Source organism: Anabrus simplex, chromosome 5 (assembly GCF_040414725.1).
Source record: "Anabrus simplex isolate iqAnaSimp1 chromosome 5, ASM4041472v1, whole genome shotgun sequence".
NCBI lineage: Eukaryota > Metazoa > Arthropoda > Insecta > Orthoptera > Tettigoniidae > Anabrus > Anabrus simplex.
This window is the reverse complement of record NC_090269.1, coordinates 424,085,907-424,099,353: the sequence shown is the minus strand read 5'-3', so window position 1 is coordinate 424,099,353 and position 13,447 is coordinate 424,085,907. Positions and strand designations below refer to the sequence as shown.

Here is a 13,447-nt window from a genome sequence, read left to right as displayed (position 1 = left end):
CCTTCATGCAAACAACAATCAAATCAAGTACTTCAGATATGGTACTATATCCCAACCCATTGTCTTTAGTATATCTCCCGAAATCTTATCCATTCCAGCTGCTTTTCTAGTTGTCAACTTTTGTATCTTATTGTAAATGGCATTGTTGTTATAGGCAAATTTTAGTACTTCTTTACTGTTAGTCGCCTCCTCTATCCGAACATTATCCTTGTAACCAACAATCTATCTTTACATACTGCTGACTGAATACTTCTGCCTTTTGAAGTTACTCGAATACACACTCCCCTTGTTCATTAATGATTCTTGGAATTTCCTTCTTGGAACCTGTTTCTGCCTTAAAGTACCTCGAGATGTAAGATATGGTTGGATGACCAGATAATGTTACATAGCAACCGTGCAGGCTGTGATGTAAGTAAGGTATGGATGGATGACCAGATAATGTTACATAGCAACCGTGGAGGCTGTGAAGTAAGGTATGAATGGCTGGTTAGAGAATCTTACCTAGCAACCATGCAGGCTGTGATGTGAGGTATGAATTGATGGCCAGACAATTGTTACCTAGCAACCGTGCAGGCTGTGACATAAGGTATGAATTGATGCTCAGACAATGCTACCTAGCAACAGTGCAGTCAGTGAAATAGAGTATGGATGGATGACCAGAAATATTACCTAGCAACCGTGCAGACTGTGATGTAGGGTATACACGGATTGCCTGACAATGTTACCTAGCAACCGTGCAGACTGCGATGTAAGGTATAGACGGATGGTCAGACAATGTTACCTAGTAACCTTGCAGGCTGTGATGTAAGGTATAGACGGATTGCCTGACAATGTTACCTAGCAACCGTGCAGACTGTGATGTAAGGTATAGACAGATGGCATGACAATGTTACCTAGCAAACCGTGCAGGCTGTGATGTAAGGTATAGACAGATGGCCTGACAATGTTACCTAGCAACCGTGCAGGCTGTGATGTAAGGTATAGACAGATGGCCTGACAATGTTACCTAGCAACCGTGCAGGCTGTGATGTAAGGTATAGACAGATGGGCTGACTGTTACCTAGCAACCGTGCAGGCTGTGATGTAAGGTATAGACAGATGGGCTGACAATGTTACCTAGCAACCGTGCAGGCTGTGATGTAAGGTATAGACAGATGGGCTGACAATGTTACCTAGCAACCGTGCAGGCTATGTCTTTTGGCTGGTGGTGATCTGAAAATAGCACCCGTTTATGTATGCTCAAGAGCGTGAGACATATTTATGACGATTGATTTCTGCAAAGAGAAAGGTTGTGTTTTTCTTGCAGTTCTTGACACCAACATTTTTCCAGTTTTCGTATTTGATTATTGTACCGTACACTTGTATAACTCAATGGCACGAATCAAATGACACCTTGCATGATATATCACGCTGAAGTCCAGAGCTACACTGTTATAGCAGCCGTATTGCATGGCTGTCTTAGCACCTCAGGATGGTGATAATCTTGCATCGGTCGGTGATGTCACGCGGAGATCAATCTCTTGTTAGTAGAAACCTGCAACTAAACTACTAAACTGAAAATGTTTTCATTCCTCCCCTGGAGGGGGAGGCGGGCCTCTTAGATGGTGACGCCGTCTCTCAGGCCAGGAGATTTGTTACGATGAAGGAGATGTACGGAGAAGGTAAGGGGGTTGGTGGCGTGGCCTATACTAGGAACTGTCCCGGCATTGGCCTTAGTGTAGGAGAATGGGAAACCACGGAAAACCATTCTCAGGACAGCCGACGGTTGGAGCAAACCGTGAGGTCCAGTCCTGCCCCGTCTCCCGAATGCAGAGGCGTAGAGCCACGGTAGAGCCGTGGCTACCCCTCTTCTGCTCGGTTGGCCGGTGGACCACGGACCAGCCATTAGATACCAGTAGTCTTTCTCCTTGCGATGAGACATTGAATACTGTCGTCCCGCGAGTTGTTAGGCATAATTTCCTACTTTAAAACATCTACGTTTTCATAACACTCACCCGCCCAAGTTCCGCTCTGAAACTATAGATGTATTTTACCACGAACATTTCCGAATTCCTCGCAGGAGTCGTGTTCGAGTCTTTGAAGTTAGGTCTCAAAGGGAAGACAGCTTATTTACATGGCAACCAAGGTACTCTATATTTTCATGAATCCTAAAACCACGTTTTCATTGCCAGGGTACCGGCAGTGTAGTAAATTCTTTGATCAAGGCTGATACTGGTGCAGTCCAGAGCGCTGCACATTCTTGCTGGTAATAATAATAATAATAATAATAATAATAATAATAATAATAATAATAATAATAATAATAATAATAATAATAATAATGCTACCACTTTTCCCACACATGTGGGATCGCGGGTGGGAAGTGTATCACCCATGAGGATTTGGCAGTGTTTTATTTCCGAATACCCTACCTGATGTCAACCCTATGTAAAGGGATGTAATCGCTACTGAGTGTTTCTGTGGTGGTTGTTAGTGTGGTGTGTTGTCTGAATGTGAAGAGGAGAGTGTTGGGACAAGCATAAATACCTAGTCCCCGACACAGAAGAATTAATTAGACGCGGTGAAATCCCCCACCGAACCGGGAAACGAAACCGGGTCACTCTGAACCGAAGGCCTCAACGCTGACCATTCAGTTTGGATACCAATAATAATAATAATAATAATAATAATAATAATAATAATAATAATAATAATAATAATAATAATAATAATAATAATAATAAAGAGAAAAATCTTCAGGCAAAGAGTTGCGGAGATGAAGGACCTAGCTGATGGGAAAACGAGAAAGAATAGAGTATTCTCGGCAGAAGAATGAGCAAGCCAACCGATGGAGGAATACTGGCGAAAGAGGAGGGAGAAAGAAGTTGAGAAAGCAATGGAGGTTGCGTAATTGCAGCCCGTAGATGGCTGAAACGATAATAATAATAATAATAATAATAATAATAATAATAATAATAATAATAATAATAATAATAATAATAATAATAATAATAATATGCCCCAGCTGCCGTATGCACCATTTAGGCTGATTGCGATAAATTAGGTGATCCATTGCGTGTAAACACTGGACATGCTCAGTCCAGTGTAAACCCGATTGTCCGAGGTAATTGGGACAGAGGGTACCTTGGATAAAAAAATCTTAGGTACGAGGTAAGTGGCTCTTCGAACGCGTAGAAAAATCGTGAGGAAAATGTCCTGTATTTTTTGTTGTTTGAGTTTGTTACCCGGCTTGCTCGCCACTATATTTCGGCCCCGTCTCGACTGAAGCAAATCGTGTGCCGGGAATTCCTCTGCCAGTGCCGTCTCGATCACACGTTGGCCATGTGTCTGGAAAATTTAACTCCTTCTTGATAACTTTTGTCACGGTCTTCCGAACGTAAAACGTACACACTGGTAGGGTCTGTCAGTTCTGGCTGGTCGTCTCCATTCAGAAAACCCATGACATCTTCTTAGTTCACAGGCCTTATAACAGGAAGTCTTTATCTCGTTATACCCAGAAGTTAGTTAACTTCTGTCACCACTGATCTGCTTTTATGGCAGTCGACCAGCTGGCAGATTTCCTATCCTTAAATAATTGCAAATAATTTGGAAATTTATTGAACATCTGCCTTGGCAAGTTATTCCAATCCCTAACTCTCCTTCCTGTAAAATAATATTTGCCACAATTTGTCCTCTTGAACTCAAATTTTATCGTCATATTGAGATCTATCCTAACTTAAAAACACCACTCATTTTTTCTACCAATATCATTCCACACCGTCTCTCCACTGATAGCTGGGAACATGCCACTAAGTTGAGCTGCTCGTCTCCTTTCTCCTAAGTATTCCCTGATCAAACTTTGCAGCATTTTCGTAACTCTACTCTTTTGTCGGAAATCATCCAGAACAAATCGAGCTGCTTTTCTTTGGATTTTTTCCAGTTCTTGAATCAGGTAATCCTGGTGAGGGTCCCATACACTGGAACCATACTCTAGTTGGGGTCTTACCAGAGACTTATATGCACTCTCCTTTACATCCTTACTACAACCCCTAAACACCCTCATAACCATGTGCAGAGATCTGTACCCTTTATTTACAATCCCATTTATGTGATTACTCCAATGAAGATCTTTCCTTATGTTAACACCTAGGTACTTACAGTGATCCCCATAAGGAACTTTCACTCCATCAACGCAGTAATTAAAACTGAGAGGACTTTTCCTATTTGTGAAACTCACTACATGACATTTAACCCCGTTTATCATCATACCATTGTCCGGCTCCATGGCTAAATGGTTAGCGTGCTGGCCTTTGGTCACAGGGGTCCCGGCAGGGTCGGGAATTTTAACCATAATTGGTTAAATTCCCCGGCATGCGGGATGGGTGTATCTGTTATATTCATCATCATTTCATCCTCATCACGAAGCGCATGTCGTCTACAGGCGTCCAATCTAAAGACCAGCAACTGGCGAGCCGAACTCGTCCTGGGATCTCCCGGCATTTCACCATACCATTGCCTACTGTCCATCTCACAACATGATCGAGGTCATTTTGCAGTTGCTCACAATCTTGTAACTTATTTATTACTCTGTACAGAATAACATCCACAAAAAACATTATCTCTCATTCCAGTTCTTTACTCATATCATTTATATACATAAGAAATATATAAAATTGCAATAATGTTGTCTTAGTTGGTAGAGGTATAATATCACCAGGACGCTAGAGATTTTCCAGCGATAGTTGTGCATTTGAAGTGTAGAAAGGAGTCCCATTTTATCATCTGTAGTTTCTGCCAAACATTTGAATATAATAGCTATCGAGATACAACGGAGCAATGGTTCAATACTCGAGACTTGACAGACTGTTCGCAAGATTAGATGTTTAAAAAACACTTCAAACATCTCAAAGAAATACAACGTAAGAACCTGGGAAGTTGTAGGACTGTTGTTTCCTGCTCGCAGGACATTTCCCAACTTATCACGATTTAACATAAATTATTTCACAACGGAAAGTAGCACCAATTGGTCTGAGAGACTCTCTGAACATGTTTACTATCTTCTGTTCGGTTTCATTGCGAAATAAACATCTGCTGTAAGATTGTCTTATTTTTAAAGTAATCATTGGGCTGAACTCATAGTTTGTATCAGGATTCATAGACACTATATCAGTTAAAATAGGCAGGCACATACGCAATAAAAATAGGAAAATATAGACACGTATGTATTCACTGTTTTGTAAAATAGGCAACCAAATAGGCACGAAAAATTGCACATGATTCAATAGTACACTCAATCCCTATTGAAAGAAGTAACTAACAAATGTTCAATATTTTAGGAAACAATCGTGTTCTATTATCATGAAGATGTCCGACTCGTTGGCTGAACGGTTAGCGTACTGGCCTTCGGTTCAGAGGGTACCGGGTTCGATTCCCGGCCGGGTCGGAGATTTTAACCTTAATTGGTTAATTCCAATGGCACGGGGGCTGGGTGTTTGTGTTATCTTCATCATCATCTCATCCTCATCACGACGCGCAGGTCGCCTACAGGAGTCAAATAGAAAGTCCTGCACCTGGCGAGCCGAACCCGTCCTGGGATATCCCGGCACTAAAAGCCATACGACATTTCATTTCATCATGAAGATTGTTTCTCTGTTGTCAGAAGGATCTCTCAACATCACCTCGCATAAAGTGGTACTTTTAAAGCCTCTTTCCATATTTCATTTCGTTGCAGGATCCTATTAAACTTTTCCCTGACAGCAGCTACCTTCCCGCCTGTGCTCTCAAGACTTCCCTGAATTTCTTTTACTATGCCAATGTTTATCAATTACCGAGCAAGTGGCCGTGGAGTTAGAGTCGCGCAAGTGTGAGCTTTCATTCGGGTTCGAACCCCACTGTCGGCAGCACTTCAGATGGTTTTCCGTAGTTTTCCATTTTTGCACCAGGCAAATGCTAGGGCTGTAACTTAATTAAGGCCACGGACGCTTTCTCCCCACGACTAGCCCTTTCTTATCCCATCGTCGCCATAAAACCTTTCTGTGTCGGTGCGACGTAGAGCAACTTGTAAAAAAAAATAAAGAGACGTTTAGCAATTGCCAAACAAACTTCTTCAAATGGGCCTACAACCGAGATTTTAGGTCCCTTTAAAAGAATCATCGTCACTTCTTCAAAGTAGATCTGAAAACGATCTCAAGACAATCTCCAGTGAGAGGTAGGTAGAGATATGGGTGTGTAGAAAATAGTTTGCCGTTGATTGGTTCTTGCATATCGTCTTAGGAGGTGGGAAGGGTCAAATTGTTCCTTTTTTGTCTTGAAGTAAATTCCCCGAAAATTGGAAGAAAACGGGATGTTTTAAAAGGCTGTCAGAATGCATTAAATAGACATTTATAATCACAATAAAACCGACAAATTCTTGATAAAAAGAGCCTAAAACGGATTTGTATCTTAAAAGCCTACGTTACAGTATGCATGAATAAAATAGGCAAACAGGCAATCTCATTCCTAGAGTCAAGGCAACTCTTACTAAAAGCAGCTATCCCACGAAGATTTATTTCTAAAGTGAAACACCTAGAACAACTACGGAGAAATGCCTTCATAACAGGTGAATATTGAATACTAAGTTATAATTAAAACAAAAATATTGAAAAAGATACAAATATGTATTTCTCACAGATAAGCAAATGTTACAAACATACAACAAAATAAAATATATCAAGCATTAACAGTAAACGAAACAAATGTTTTACAACGAGTCATGATGCGGTTTGAAAAGGTATGAATGAGCAATATGCGAATGATAATAACTGTTTAACATAAAGTATATAGTGAGAAGAATGAGGTGTTACAGCGATGAGTCGTAATGTAGTGAGGAACATTTAATATGCTGTATAGCCCCCAAGACTGTAGCCGCTGCTAGCTCCAGAGCTGCCGTATCCAAGGCCTCCCTGACTGTAGCCGCTGCTAGCTCCAGAGCTGCCGTATCCAAGGCCTCCCTGACTGTAGCCGCTGCTAGCTCCAGAGCCGCCGTATCCAAGGCCTCCCTGACTGTAGCCGGCACTAGCTCCAGAGCTGCCGTATCCATGGCCTCCCTGACTGCTGTATCCTTGAGGATGAGTGTTGTGGTGACTGTTGTGCACCTCGGCACGGAAGCCGTCCTTATCAGCCACGTACTTGACGGTCCTCACATTACCACTCTTCTCCTTGAGACTGTACTCTCCCACCACCTTGTGTCCGTCCCGAGACTCCTGCTGACCGTGGAAGTCCCCAGTGTGGTGGTCAGCTACGCCGTACTTGTAGTCGTAGTGAGGATGGGCCTGGACATACAACACAAACATTGTTGTGTCTTTATATAAGAAGTTATACATACTTGATAAAATAAAACACTAATGCTGTGCAGTGGTACGAACCCAGGGTCATGAAAAAGAGGCAGACATCCAGAAAGGAGTGAGAAAGGCTGCAGTTTGCCCCTCACATTTTCAATGTTCCTATAGAACAGGCAGTAAAGGTAACGGGAGAGGGATCACAATCCAAGGAGAGGAAATTAAAACTCTGAGATTTGCCGGCAATATTGTTATTTTGTTTGAGTCTGCAGAAGATCAGGATAAATTACTGAATGGAATGAACAAGGAGTATGACATGAAAATAAATAAATAAATCCGTAACAAAAGTAAGAGTGTCCAGTCCAACGAAGTCACGTGATGCAGGAAATATTCGGTCAGAAAATGAAAAATGAAGTAGGTGAATAGCGTTACTTGGGTAGTAGAGTGACGGAAAATGGCAGAAGTGAGGAGGACATAAAACGCGGACTAGCACAAGCAAAGAAGGCCTTTCTTAACCAAATAAATTTGCGCACTTCAAACACTGATATAGGGATTGGAAGGATATTTTTGAAGACATTTGTCTAAGCAGAGACATTGTATAGAAGCGGTGCGTGGGCGATAACTAGCTTAGAAAGAAAGGGGGTAGATTCTTTTAATGAGGTGTTACAGAAGAAGATGGTTGTAGGGAGAAATACTGAATCGAATTGGTACGAGGGTAATGATTTTTTTTGAAATTCGACCAGGAAAAGAGGGAGAATGATAGGACACATCTTAAGGTAATCAGGACTTGTTCAGTTTGTTTTTGAGGAAAATGTAGGTGGTAAGAATTGCGGTGTACAACCAAAACTTGAATATGTCATACAGATTAGCGAAGATGCAGCCTAGAGTAGATACATAGAAATGAATAGGTTTAGCACAGTATAGGGTTACATGGAGAGCTGCATCAAACCAGTATATGGACTGATGACCCAAAAACATAATGTTACAACTCACCACATAGTCGACGATGTGCTCCTCATGTCCATGTTTGTCCTTGACCACACCGTGGATGGGCTGAGCAGGTCCTATGACAGGACCTACGAAGTGGATGAAGGACTCAGCGTGACCTCCACCGTAGTTACTCCCACCAGAATGACCGTACTGTGCGGAGACGACGACAGCGAGCGTCGCGACGACAGATAAAATCTGGAAGACAGGCATTAACAGATTAGTAATATTGACTTGAATGTCACAGGAGAGGTTGCTGGCAGAGGGAAATGTGAGGGATTATTGTTGTTACGCATGGTTAAACAGCATATTACCTCAAAGCTTAAACCATTGAATCTCAGCGCAGTCGGTCGGCTTTGATGGGTATAATAATGTGAGGCATACCAGTACATTTTTGCGGTAACTTTAGGAATTGTGTAATCCGTAGTATTTATTCTTCTTGAGCGCATCAATATCATATGGGGCACATATGATGTCCTTCCTCTGGAAAACTAGTGGAAGTGGAAAGCTAGAGTCTGCAATTTTTTAATATTCCTTTGCCAATGCACATGTACACAGGCACATAACTGTGCAGTGCAGTCTATATTGTAGTTTGTGAGTTTGAATATGGGTCCATCACGAAACACAGTATATACAGGCCATTAAGAAAATGAGCGGCATCGTAAAACGATTTATGTTACTTACGGTAATTAACAAAATAACCACAATCATTATACAACTGTAAGCCTCTATTACGTAGCCTATTTCTTTGTTTTAAATCTGGAAGTCGTCAAGAGACATGGTTTTGTATATTTGAGACCGTGGTGTTAACATGTATGTATGTTCAGTCCGTCAGCGATTCCGCTGGTGGGATCCTCAACAGCTATGCCATCAGCTGTCATAGATGGCCTAGGCATCATTGAAAAGGCGTACTAGGGAAATGAGGAGTGAGGTAGTTTCCCGTTGCTTTCCTCACCGAGCCAGAAGTTGCTATTACATATCAGTCTGCCAAGCCCACTGAAATGCATGCACCAACCGACCCTATGAGCAATATTTTCATACCATTCATAACAGGGACTGGCTGCAGAAGGAATGGCATTACTAGTATCACTCATACCTCAGTCACTTTCATTTTGTCAAAGCCAAGGATAAAGCTGAGACAGATCAATGAAAGTAACAAAATTGTTCTATCCCATACCAGAAGACATAGTACACTGTAAACATTAGGTCCTGCCAGCAAAAGCACGGTGTTAACATAGACAAGTTAAAAATTATTTTCAGTGCTCTCTTTTGCAGTATCTCAACATTTCTTAAAATTGACTTACAGCAAAAATCCCAGCTATCAAGAAGTGAATAATATAAACTAACCTGTAATCGAGGGGAAATTTTGTATTTTAATGTGTTTAACACTCCAACAGCTGGAAATTATGTTGTTACGGATAAAATTCTTCGCTATTGGTTTTTACGTCGCACCGACACAGATAGGTCTTATGGCGACGATGGGACAGGAAAGGGCTAGGAGTGGGAAGGAAGCGGCCATGGCCTTATTTAAGGTACAGCCCCAGCATTTGCCTGGTGTGAAAATGGGAAACCATGGAAAACCATCTTCAGGGCTGCCGACAGTGGGGTTCGAACCCACTATCTCCCGAATACTGGATATTGGCCGCACTTAAGCGAACGGATAAAATTAACAGTCACTCTATGATAACATTTTACCTGCAGTTGAACCTAAGAATGAAGTTGTTCGTACTCTGTCCAAAAAGGCCAGTAATTAAGGTGTAATATTTAAGCAGGGGGGAGGTTCCTCAAGGCAGTATTATTGAACCTTTATATAGATCAGTGATATGTGTTAAGAAGTGGAATAAAAATAAGGCTTTTTGCGGATGATGCTATTCTGTACAGAGTAATAAATAAGTTATACGATTGTGAGCAACTGTAAAATGGCCATGATAGTTTAAAGATAAGAATTTCATAATGTTCCGTATTGAACTGAGTTCACAATTAAATTGAAATAAGATATATAATGGTTAAATCTTTTCAATGCATATAGAATAGAAAATGCCACGTTATAATAGTCAACTAGGAATGTAAGATTTCATTTCTAATTCTACATGTATTGAAAAGGTTGAACCATTATATACCTTATTTCAATTTAATTGTCACCTCTATAATGTTGTGAAATGGACAGTAGGCAACGATATGCTGGTAAATGGGGTTAAATGTTAGGTTGTGAGTTTCACAAATACGGAAAATCCTCTCAATTTTTAATTACTGCACTGATGAGGTGAAAGTTCCTTTTGGGGATCATTGTAAATACCTAGGTGTTAATATATGGAAATATCTTCATTGGGGTAATCACATAAATGCGACTGTAAAGAAAAGGTACAAATATCTGCACTTGGTTATGGGGATATTTAGGGGTTGTAGTAAGGGTGTAAAGAAGTGGGCATATAAGTCTCTGGTGAGACCCCAAGTAGAGTATGGTTCCAGTGTATGGGACCCTCACCAGGATTACTTGATGCAAGAACTGGAAATTAATAATCCAGACAAATGCAGCTCGATTTGTTCTGGGTGATTTCCGACAAAAGAAGTAGCGTTACAAAAATATTGCAAAGTTGGGGCTGGGAAGACTTGGGAGAAAGGAGACGAGCTGTCCGATTAAGTGGTATGTTCCGAGCTGTCAGTGGAGAAATGGCGTAGAATGACTTTCATAGACGAATACGTTTGAGTAGTGTCATTAAAAGTAGGAAAGATCACAATACGAAGATAAAGTTGAATTCAAGAGGACAAACTGGGGCAAATATTCGTTTATAGGACGGGGAGTTAGGGACTGGAATAACTTACCAAGGGAGATGTTCAATAAATTTCCAATTTCATTGCAATCATTTAAGAAAAGGCTAGGAAAGCAACAGATAGGGAATCTGCCACCTGGGCGACTGCCCTAAATGCAGATCAGTAGGGATTGATTGATTGATTGATTGATTGATTGATTGATTGATTGATTGATTGATTGATTGATTGATTGATTGATTGATTGATTGATTGATTGATTGATTGATTGATTGATTGATTGATTGATTGATTGATTGATTGATTGCTATTTGTTTGCAGCTCGTTCTGAAAGGTTGACAAAAGACCGATTATAAGTATCGGTATACAAAACTGGAATTTACATGGGCAATCACATCTTGTTTCAGCTCACTTGGCCATTCGTTAGTTTGTCACTCAACGCATCCACACTTAATGTTAGACCTCACGTGATCTCTCGTGTTGTGATACATGTGTCACACATGGAAAGTTACTAATGTGAATACGTCCACGTATAGTAATGGAAAGACTAATTTCCTGGTGAGGTAATTAGATTTTTTCACACCAATAAAGCATATAAACGTTAAACGTAAGGCTTTCTAGGATTTTGTTCTAATTTGTATATGCTCTCTCGGTGTCAAAAATCGCAGCCGGGCTCATTGGGTCAGACTGTGGAGGTGCTGGCCTTCTGACCCCAACTTGGCAGGTTCGATCCTGGCTTAGTCCGGTGGTATTTGAAGGTACTCCGGTATGTCAGCCTTGAGTCGGCAGATTTACTGGCACGTACACAGATGTGGACATCATTAGACTCAAAGGAGAAAACAAACAATTAAACTGCCTTAGTTTTAGTTTCTGCCCTCTCTGGTCTTTCTAATTTTTTCCACGGAACTCGCTGTCGTTCAGTGAAAATATTCATCCCACTTTCTAAACTTTGTCAAATACAGTGTTATTCGTATTTTAAAAAAAATTTACGTTGAGATTAAATATTTCGGTTGGGTCTGTTGCTAAACAGTTTCCAAGAATTTCGATTGTAAATAATACAAAACACAGCGAAATTCCGGCGTTCAAATAAGGCAAAGTATCACAGAACCACTTAATGTAATACCATTTTATCTAATTACACTCAAAAGAGAAATTTAAAATCGTCAATAATGGAGTTTAGTATTAATAGAGAATATAATATTGTCACTGGTATAATTGAAAGAAAATGTAAGTTGTTTTCTATAATTTGCTTTAAACAGAGAACAAGTAAAACGTAAAGGAGCACGAAAAGGTGTTTATGAGCAGGTAAGTGATAGATATTGCGACAATGGAAATGTTCAAAAATTAGTGTTGAGTCTAATAACTTTCACATCTCTGTAAACGTACTCTTGCGGGGTAAAATTCCGGCACCTTGGAGTCTCCAAAAACTGTCAAGAAGCAGTTAGTGGAACGTAAAAACAGTAACATTATTATTATTATTATTATTATTATTATTATTATTATTATTATTAAAAATGGGCCAAAAATAATTTTGTTATATAAAATTTTGACATTATTACCCTGCATAACACTGATTGTTCTGTTGTGATTGGTTGTAGTTACCCCCTGCTTTCCTAATACTTCCCTCGGCGACTTTGGAGCAAGCTTTATACGGCATGAACATGTGAAAACATTTTCTAGATCTAGTGACGCTAAGCTGTACTTACCAGAAGCTGGCTCATGTTGCTCTTAACACCGAGTGATAGTGAGAATGTGGCCGCTCGTGTTATATAGCGCGAGCGTGTTAGATAATGCAGTGACATAAGATACAGCGTGCCTGGGGCGAGGGTGGTCGCGAAGGGTGCTGGTACCGACAGACGCTCACCACTTACAACAACAACAACTCTTTGGTATGTTACACTTATCGGTCAGAGAAGGTCTTACAGCGGTAGTCTCAAGACAAGTTTCAATGCACCCGATCAGTGAATAGATTAATGAAATTATCTCCTTTTCACGGATGGCTAGCAAGTGAGGAGAGAGTGTGCATTTCTTGAAACCATTGCTATGTTGTTACTTGAGTCGTCAATTCACAGACTGGTTTGATGCAGCTCTTCATGCCACCTTTCTCTATGATAACCTTTCCATTTCTACGTAACTATTACATCCTACATCTGTTTATCATATTCTTACCTTTGTCTACCCCTACAGTTCTTTCCATTTACACTTTCCTCATAAACCAGCTGAACAAGTCCTTGGTGTCTGAAGATGTGCCTATCATTCTATCTCTTCTGCTGGTCAAATTTCGCCAAACATTTCTAATCAATTCGATTCGGTATCTCTTCATTCATGATTAGATCTACCCACCTCACCTTCAGCATTCTTCTGTAACCCCACATTTCAACATCTTCTATTCTCTT

The 13,447-nt window shown here is 40.6% G+C and overlaps 1 protein-coding gene across 1 annotated transcript; it reads right to left on the bottom strand.

Moving 5' to 3' along the window:
- Nucleotides 1-6,851: 6,851 nt before the first annotated feature.
- LOC137501021 (cuticle protein 19-like) lies at nt 6,852-12,772 on the bottom strand. The gene is made up of 3 exons (XM_068227868.1): nt 12,758-12,772; nt 8,289-8,480; nt 6,852-7,289 (listed from the first exon to the last, which is right to left on the bottom strand). The coding sequence occupies exons 1-3, from the start codon at nt 12,770-12,772 to the stop codon at nt 6,852-6,854; spliced, it is 645 nt and encodes a 214-aa protein (XP_068083969.1).
- Between the last annotated feature and the right edge of the window lie 675 nt (nt 12,773-13,447).